The sequence below is a fragment of the Montipora capricornis genome, chromosome 10, assembly GCF_036669925.1.
Source record: "Montipora capricornis isolate CH-2021 chromosome 10, ASM3666992v2, whole genome shotgun sequence".
Taxonomy (NCBI): Eukaryota; Metazoa; Cnidaria; class Anthozoa; order Scleractinia; family Acroporidae; genus Montipora; species Montipora capricornis.
The window spans coordinates 17163626-17173625 of record NC_090892.1 but is presented as its reverse complement, the minus strand read 5'-3'; the positions used below and the strand labels follow the sequence as shown (position 1 = coordinate 17173625).

General features: G+C 39.0%; 1 protein-coding gene across 1 annotated transcript in view; it reads left to right on the top strand.

The window, feature by feature from the left end:
• The window catches only part of LOC138021595 (uncharacterized), a 91521-nt gene that overhangs the window by 74163 nt on the left and 7358 nt on the right, over positions 1-10000 (top strand). Inside the window, exons 25-30 of the mRNA XM_068868496.1 lie at positions 2913-3046; positions 5284-5397; positions 6886-7013; positions 8427-8509; positions 9030-9120; positions 9929-10000. The exon at positions 9929-10000 is cut by the window's right edge and continues 69 nt beyond it. Coding sequence (XP_068724597.1) covers positions 2913-3046; positions 5284-5397; positions 6886-7013; positions 8427-8509; positions 9030-9120; positions 9929-10000 — 622 coding nt within the window. The remainder of the gene's footprint in view (positions 1-2912; positions 3047-5283; positions 5398-6885; positions 7014-8426; positions 8510-9029; positions 9121-9928) is intronic.

Genomic DNA, 10000 nt, shown 5'->3' with positions numbered 1-10000 from the left:
TTTTAAAACGGAATGTAATGCGACTAATAAATATTAAATATATAGCGCTACATTTCTTTCTGTAACAACTCTTTTTTACTGCGAATCTTTTCATTTTCACATCCCACTAGCCAGAACTTTCCTTCCCCCAAAACCCCGATAATTTGCGACTCCATTCTTGTAACGCTGTCGGGAACTCTGTTGAAAATGCAACACCAACATAAACAATCCAGTCGTGAAAATGCGACCTCATCCAACGGCACATCCCCACATCCTCATTAGCTCATTAATAGAACCACCCCCAATTTATTTCTTTCATTAAGTATGTCACCAAGAAACTTAACGTCCTTAAAAACTCTTGTCGTGGCCAGGGCTTTCCGAGGCATTCAAACTGAAGTTACAGAGCACTATCGAAAGCGCTAACTAAAAACATGTAAACATTTTGAGCAATCGCGTGGAAAAGACTCTCCTGGAAAAAAATAATGGTTTGCTGGAAATAGGTTTTTTATTTAGCTACTGTCAAGATTTGATTGCAATCAAGCAAAGCGTCTTTGAGATGTGATCTTTACATTGTTATCTTCAAGGCAAAAATTAATGTCTAGTTAAGCGCCTAAACCATAAAGAAAAGCCTTTTGTATCAGACGAACAAACTCCGCCGCATCACCTTTCCCCATATTATTTTCCAATCACAGCTGTCGATCTCTCACAAGTTCTAACATTCCTCTAGCTTCAATTGGATTTTTGACGCATGTTTTCGGAACGGATCGGTCTTCATGCTAAACATTAACAGAAACAGGAATTGCACATCGATCTCATCAATCTCAACAGCAGCAGCAGAAAAGGTGAAAGCGGACCAACGCAAAAGCTTTCAACAGAAGGATAATGTAGGATGTGCGTTAAAACCATCGCAAACAAATGGAAACCGGAGATAAGCGCTGGCCTGATGGGCCTTTCTAAGGCTCGTAACAGAGACTTTTGCTGATTGTGTTTATTCTCGTTCACTGATAGGGTACTGGCAGAGACTGATTTAGCACCTCTTGAATTCCCATGATTTTTATTCAGATAGTTCGCCGATATGCTTTGTCAAGAGTTTGAAGGCCAGTTCTGATAATATGATCTTTGTCTTAATTCCGCTAACCTTCCCTTCTTCGCATCACCCATATGTTTCTCTGGTCCTTCTCCTATTTTGTCTTTTTTCCTTTCTCTTTTTTTCCTATTGCTAGCGCCAGACCTTGAATATTCACGTGGCTTTTGGGTCTTCGTCGCTTTATGCCTTCTTAATTAAAATACGATTTAATGCCACAAACAGTTCATAATCCTGGGTATCCTGTGGTTTCAAGGGTCGGCATTTTCTGCGCCATTTTGAATGACACTGATCATACGTAAGATGCGCAACTGACTATCGCGCATCTCGTAGTTTTCATAGTAGTCTGAGTAAGTCTTAGCATCTAAAGACGTCCTCGTGGTTTTCACAGTATTGTAGTAAAGTTAAGGAAAGCGTGACGGTTAACGTGACAAGTCGAACTATAAGTTGATAAGTTGATCAGTTACTCGCCTGATACGAATCGGAAGTATTGCGGCGTAACCTAAACTTTAATTTGTAAAACAAATATCGGAAAAACAAAAAAAAATCTAATAAAGTAGTCAAATCAAATTATTAAAATTTTTGACTGTAATTTCAATAGCTTTAAGTCTCGTACACCCATATGACATATGCAGCCGTTTTACTTATTGTGCTTTTACCGTTTTCCGTTTTCCCACAACAGGTATACATTTAAAAACACCCTCTCCAACTTATTCGGCTGTATTACAGATCATAAATAATGTACACTGAGTAACAACTGGTCTGAACTGTAAAAATGAAACAAGAGGTTTGAGCTGATACAACACCCGTAATATACGCCCTCGGGACAAAATTATTGAAACACCTTGCCCTCCCACAATGTTGTTTTGCCAAATGGGCTCAGAAACTCGTGTTGGGCAAACAACAGTGTGAGGGGAGTGTGAGCCGCAAAAGTTTCAGGTTTGTATATCGGTGTTCTGTTCCAAGGATTTTTGTGACAGGCTCTAGAATTTTTCTTTACAGCTGCTGCCTTTTGCGTGCTTTGATCACTGTATCCCACGTAAACGTCTAATTGACGTCTTGTTGTTACGAATGATAGGGAACGGTCATAATGTATGTGGTAGGGGGCTCTGTGGGTTTTTTACTGTAACAAATTTACGTGGAGGAGGGACTTCTAAAACAGCGTTAAGTCAAGGCCTTGGAAGGTAAAGGGGCATCAAACAGAAGCCAGAGTCGGAGTTTGGTTTTACCAAAAGAACTTACAAGCAAGCGAGGTTAGATGAAAAGCCCCTTACACTACTGCGTATGTACTTCTTCTACCTGAACGATAACAATCATCGCTAACGACGTTATCCATGTATATTTTACCATCTTTGAAAACGTCCCTTTGCATAAAAATTTTAGTAACAATACTGTATACATCCTTAGCTTCGCGTTTATGTTTCAAGACAGAGGATTTTTCTCATGAATGTGAGGCTAAGGATGTATCAAGTATTGTTATTCAAATTTGGGCGCCATTTATGCAAAGGGTCTATTGAGTAATAGCGTAGTTAACAAATCATTATTTCGTTCAATATGTTCACCATACTTACCTCATTCAATGCTGATTTGAGTATTTGCATAGCAGGAAATTAATTTTCCTTAAATATATTTAGCCGGAAATGTACGTCATTAGATGCTCGACTATTTTTTATCAGCGTCACAAAGTGTCCCTTTGCCCCCCAAAATGAAATTGTCATGAATTCTGGAATTATGCGAAATTCAGTCCTTGCATGCTCGGAATATTATTGCCTCATTTCTCAAAAATGTTCTCTTCTCACTGAGAACCAGCAATGAAAAAGTAACAAATTTCTGTTTTTTGACTTTACAGCGTGTTGAAAGTGCGATTAAGCAAGTTCTTTGTCCAGCTAATTATTGTAATCCATGTGTTCGCCTGTGCTTGGTTTTACTGTGCCTGCCCGTTTAATCAGTGCTCTGAGAGCGGCACCTGGATCAGCCAACAAGGTAATTTTTACATTCAATTTACTCAGCGTTGATAGAGATATTTAACGTGACCCTCACGTGAAAACTCAATTGCAAACAACAGGTTTCTGCGCAAGCTTGCATTAAAAAACATGAAGATTTTAATTTGTTTTTTTTTTTGTTTAGAGAATCTGTTGAGTTGCCTATTTTTTTTTTAATTTACATTTTCAAAGTTTCAAGGTCCGAAATTCTTTTTCTCGTTACGTTTGGACATACAGAAAAGCGAAAATATTGATTTGTGTAGTAAAACATTCAAAATATATCTTCTTACTTAATAGCATATTCTTTTTGTGGAGCGACATATTTGTTCATAATTGTTTCTTTTCTTCGTTCTTTTCTTGGGTCCTTTTCTTTTCTTTTTGAATGAATGCCAAATAATATATTAATTTAGTATGAATACACAGGTGATTATACAAAATCGCGTGCTCTCATTGGCTCGCTATCTCGGATTATCAGCCGATAATCACCTCGACGGACAAAATGGCTGCCAGTAGTCGTTTTGCCACTGTAAGTGAAGATGATTTCGCTTTGAAATGATTTTTTTTTTCTCTTTTTTGAAATAATCACCTGTGTATTTATACTAAAACAATTATTCGCTTCAGGCTCAGTGATTATCGGTGAATATTCACCTCGACTTCGTCTCGGTGAATATTCATCGATAATCACTTCGCCTTCGGCGAATAATTGTTAAATATTCCCTTCAACCATCACAGGAAAACATCCGGCGCTGGCAGCAACTGCCAAATTGTATCCCGGTCGGGCCATTTAAATTTGATCAGGGGCACGTGGCCTTCAACCAATCACAGTATTCGTTTTGTTCAGTGAAAGTCCAGGTATATAATTACTCCGAGTGAAACAAATTGTTGGCGTAAAGATTGTTTAATTTTCGGCAATAATTATCTGGAAAAACGAAGTTAAACACCCGTTGGCAAAGGTATGAACTCTTTTCTTATCTTTGAAAACTTTCAGGCCAAATTTTGTGGCCCTCTTTGTATTTTGTAGCACAGCATCATCTTGTATTCTCAATATTTCCGATTCAGAAATCCTACCGAGTTTACGCCGGCCATTTTTTTTTTGTTTGGATCACGCATTATTCACTCCGTAGGGAGGTGCTATTTCCAAAACGAGAGCAAGTGTTTCATCGGGATATCCAAACACCGAGAAACAAATGAAAGCACAAGGCCGTAGGCCGAGAGCTTTTATTGTTTTGAGGTGTTTGGATACCCCGATGACACACGAAGCACGAGTTTTGGAAGTAACTTCTCCAATTAGAATTGTTTGCTATCTAACATTCCTTCCTGGATAATTTCAATATCAAAGATGTTTTTCACCCGCTTAATTAATTTGCATTTATGATGCGATTTGATTTATTCTGAGATGTGAAAGTTGCATTAACAAGTTCAGTTGTGATTTAGTCAGGATGTATACCGCAACAAAGTCTTTCGAGAGATTTAGGCAGCCGAAAAGTGTGGTGGATGAGAAGAAAAGTGTTGATAACGCAGTACCGAAATCAACAACTTATAAAACCAAATGATCGTGTAAGGTTTTCGAGGAATGGAAACAGAATCGATTAGGGAAGTCCTGTACTTTGGAACCCGGCGGCCTTTTTACCACGAAAGACTTTGAAGAAGGAGTACAAACTTTGGATACGGCCATTACAGAGACGTCTGCATGCAGTCTCAACTACTGGCTGTCGAATTTCGTTCAAGAAGTAAGCACTTCTTCTGGGGAGCGCTATGCTTCATTGATTTTGTGCAAGTTGTTATTGTGCATATTTTAGTGGTATATACCACTTTCACTGGAGAGTGGTATATTGTTTTTCATTGGGTATCCAAACACATGCACGTGATGTGGTATACATGCAGTGATTTGTAGTTGACTTTATGAATTATTAATGAGTTTGAGAATGAATAATGCTCAATTACTCCGAGATAGCGAACCAATCAGATTGCTTGAAACACCAAGATCACTGAGTGAAGTATATACCAACAATAATTATTATTTTAATAACTTACGTAATGTGTTGTAGTTATTTACAGTATATTTTGTTATATACTTATTTTCAAATACTGCGTTGTTCTTGATGACAGAATGAGTAAAATGAAATGAAATGAAATGAAATGAACTCTGATCTACTCTGCAAGTTTCTCGCAAGCATTGTCATTTGGTTTACTCGCCCAGACACTTGACACATATTTGTAAATGTAATGTCATTGCAGACCTGATAGAAGCGCCAGCCTTCGCTCGTTACTGTACTTCATTCTACTGGGTTGTGGCGACGATGACGACAACAGGGTATGGAGATATCCACGCTCATAACACGTATGAAATGGGTAAGGATTTCTTTCTGTCATTAATACTGTCGGCCTCTATGATAAGCAAGTATCAAGGTGACTACTAGTACAAACTTTCTCCATCCAACGCTTCTGCGCTTTCTTTAATTTAGATCGGGTGAACTTTTTTCTTGCAGCTTGAATTTGTACTTCATAAGAAATTTAAGCAAACACGAAGGCCACCGCAGTGGCAAACACCGCAAAGCAATAAAAAAAAAAAAATTCTTTTTCGTCCTCTGCAATTCCACAACTTAATGTTTTCTCGACAACAGTGAAAAGTTCTTTCTCTATCATTAGTTTCAAATCGTTTGAATCAATCGAGTAAACTGGATGGGTTTTTGCAAAATCCTCCCAATAGCGCAAATTTACCCCCCGTTGGTCTATCATACTGAATAGTTTTTTGAAAAGATGCGGGAGGTTGAGTTCCGTTTTAGAGAAGAATGATTTGACCTGTATTTATGCAGGGTTTGAAGCTTGTAAGGCCGTTTGTCGTTTTATTCAGGATAAAAAAAACAGGCAAAAGATTAAAAGAGAAGTTATGTCCAAACCAAGGGTCACTAAGCTATTAAGGTGATTCCTCAGTATTGCACTGCGCATCCTGTACTGCGCACTCGGTGTGTCAATATTTACAAATTGGTCAAATTTGTAACATTGTAAATATAGCGTAAGTCGATCATACACGCTGAAACAGTTCTCAAAAAACGTGAGAGAAGTTGTGAATGACCATAACTCTTTGCGAATAAGCACGTGCATTCCGAGAACATGGCGAATTTTGTTGTTTCGATCCACGATAATCGAGATAGACAGGTACGATGGTGGTGTACTCTTAAACGAGCTCGGTGACCTATATTTTTTATTTCATAATTTTGGTGTACAAATTATTCCCTTTAGAAGAATTTGTTTTTTTTAATTTATCGGAAGGAAAAAAAATATATAGCTAAAAACGTACACAAAGCCCCTTACCCAGGGATGTAAATTATGATCTTAAAAACAGCGACTCGAGAAACTTTTTGAGTCGACGTCGTTCTAAGTTGAGTGATTTTTCCATAAACTATGTAAGACAGTGTTCCATATACTCTAGACTTTCTACCTGTGGGGTATTTTTTCAAGTGTTACTTAAAAAACCATCTCGTTTAGCTACCGCAAAATGTGCCCTGAGCTGGTGAAATGTTTGGATGATTAGTATCAGTACAGGCATCAATGGGGTAAGATTGGCCCCTTATATCTCTTAAGCAAGCACGGTGACATATCTTTTTTATTGTAGTTTTCAAAACAGGGATTTGTAGGGAACATTCAGGGAAAGTTTAAAAAAGATCGTTCGACAACCTTTTTTTCTGAGGAATCACCTTAAAGGTGGATTTTAAACAAGCAGTCACCACAAGGTCTCTTTTTGAAGCCTTGTCTTTACGTTTCACTCGAAGCATCTTGTCAATGTAGGGCGTGGTCTCGCCAATTTATAATAACTAGCTTGAATTTACATTTTTCTAGCCCTGGCAAGCTTTGTAATGATTTTTGGGAAGCCCCTCTTTGGATTAATCCTCGGTGGCATCGCGTCCATGTTGGCAAATGCCGACATCAGGCGGGTGAAGTATGAGGAGAAACTCGAAGCTATTCAGGTATGTGGTCAGAATTACTGCAAGAATCCAGGACTCGACCAGAACTAACAGCATGTCTCAAGTCATACGTACTACATTCTTCCAAGGGTGGCCGTCGAGAAAAAATCCGGGACAGTTTCGGAGCTCAGTTGAAGTCACAATTTGCTGTAAACAAGCTAATCAATAACTTTACCCAATCTAAATTTTGCAAAGTCAAAATGTTGTTTTAGATCAATTACCTGTTTAGCTAGTTTTGCAAATGTATATGATCGCTGCACGGACCGACGTAGCCTCCTCTCTCGACCTCGTTCGTGAGTGAGTGTGACGGTATCGGAGAGGATTTATTTGTATTTGGATTTATTTATTTATTTATTTGTTTATTTGTTTGTTGGATTTATTCCCGCAGTGATGGATCATTCCCTCTGTGTGAATTTATCAATAAGATTTATATCTAGATTTACAGTATATGCGACCTTGATCTGACCATCTGCGTGATGAGCACGTTACTGAATCGCATTGTACTATCGTTCACTTGCACTGACTTGTGTTCCAGAGATTACTTTCCCATAAAAGTGGCCCAATGGTCAGTAATGTGACATCTCTCGTAACCAGGTATTGCTTGGTATTGTAAGCCAATCACATTATGCGTTACGAGAGCTGGTGACTCACAATGGTCGCCAAAATAAAAATTACCTGAAATATCTAGGGTCGCTAACGTTTCCTACCTTTAATTTTCAAAGAACGGCGAGGCGTTTACCCGAAGAAGAATAGTTTGTCTCGGCTTTTGAAAGAAGAATAACCTTTTCTACAGGGTCGACGTTTTGCCAACTACAGATTTCTGCTCGCCTAGCCAAGGCCTAGCCTAGACACGGGGTGCAGGGATGGCGCAGTGGTGAGAGCACTCGCCTCCACCAATGTGGCTCGGGTTCGATTACCAGACTCGGTGTAATACGAGAGTTGAGTTTGTTTCTTTCCTTTCTGCACCGAGAGGTTTTTCTCCGAGTTCTCCGAGTAGTCCGGTTTTTCTCTCTCCTCAAAAACCAAAATTTGATTTGATTTCCGTTGATTTGTTTATTCTAAATTACAGTGTCCCCAATTAGTGCTCCAGCGCTAGATGATTAGACACTTAAATAAAGTTCCTTTCCTTTCCTTTCCTTTTTCTGATCAAAGTTGAGGTGATGTTATCAGTGACTCGTTTAAACAGGGAACCTTTTTTCTCATATATCGCTCAAGTTTACCCTCTTACCAGGGAAAACTTTTTCCTCATAAACCTAAACAGAGTCTTATAAACAGTACCTAAGAACTTACTGAGATGCTTGGAGATAGAGTATTTTGTTTTCTTTCTTTTATCGTTGTAAATGAAAATTGGCATGGGTCTGTTTCTGTTTTCGAGTCATTAAGTGTACTCACTAGGATTCATCCAACATTTTTCAGTTACACATGTCTGATCAAAACATCCCAAAAGCGCTGCAAAATCGAGTGATGAACTTTTATGATTTCATCTGGGATAAAAACAAGTAAGTTGAATCCTTCTACGACTAGGACAAGTTTTTTTTTTTTTTCCTAAGGAACGTGTAAAGTGCTTTAAGTAGTCTGTTCAGTCACATACGACCCGCAAAAAGCGCAGAAAAAGGATGTGAACAACTACTCGCTCAATGTGGATGACGCCTCCATAAAGTTAAGAAGTGATTGGTTAAAAATTGGGTCACACAGTTTCCGAACAATGGACAACTCGATGCTCGAGTTTCGTTGCACATTTTTTTTTTTTTTTTTTGCGAAACTACCAACATGGATGCACTACGCACTAAGCACTACGCGTGTGCTCCACACTTGTGCAACTACATATTAGCCAGTGGCGTCCTCATCGAAGTCGTCATTGCGATAAGTCACAACTGTTACCATGGTGACAGCAACCAGCGGTTGAAATATCACATTTTTTCCAGTAATCAAGTGCTTACTTGCTCAAACACTGGAGAGTCACTTTTAGAAGATTGTTAAATTAGGTCAAGAGCTAACATTATCTCCATTTATTTATAGGGGCATAGATCACGGCACTTTATTCTACGACATGCCAGTTTGTATGAAGGGCGAATTATGCTTAGAAATGGTTAAGGAAATCATATACGCGGTACGTTTTCTCATTCCGGAAGTACAATCGTACTCACCTCGAGGCAAAAGGAGGAGGAGTGGGTCTTAAGAACTCTTCAAAGTTTGCGTACCTTTAGTGACCGATCGACCGATCGATTTGAAGTGCACCTGCCCTCAAAATCCTTTCATTGGGCGAACACTGAAAGCCGAATTTGTGAAGTCATATATTTTCCCCTTTTGAATTCAGTGAAATGCGCCACTTACTTAAACAAGGAGTCAGTTGTTCCAGGGCTGAGTAAGTAGGAGGCACTGGTGTTTTCCTTACATGACATCAAACACCGCTTGGAATACTTGGATGGAATAAAATTAGAAGTATAAATCGTTGGACGCATGATCGCTGAATAGACCCACGTGCGCCAGGCCTGTCACTAGCTCAGTCTTCATAGATCAAAAGATCGCAATAATACAATACAATACATACTTAATTAACCACTCCCCATAGGGGCTTTTCAGGGCCAATGAAACAATTAACGAAACGACGGAAAACAACAACAGCAACAACTGTTAAGAATCCCAACTGGCCGGAGGCAAACCAGTTGGCTATTTACAAGTGCAGCTGGGAAGTCATAGCGGGTCTTGAACGCGGGATGTTAGGATCTCAAGGCACAGGCCCTAATCACTCAGCCACACTGCCTCCACCGTTTTTACAATGGTGAAACACATCTCCCAAAGGCGAAGAGATTTAATTCAGCATTAAAATAGGTTAAGATATGCACTGTTAAATTACTTCAATTACCTTTAACTGCCTTTTGTATATTTTCACTTACTTTTTCGTTTGAATAACCCAGGTTCCACTGTTCGAGGGCACCCAGCTTCCATTCGTTCGTCTTCTATGTACCAAAGTCAAACCAGTGTATTTT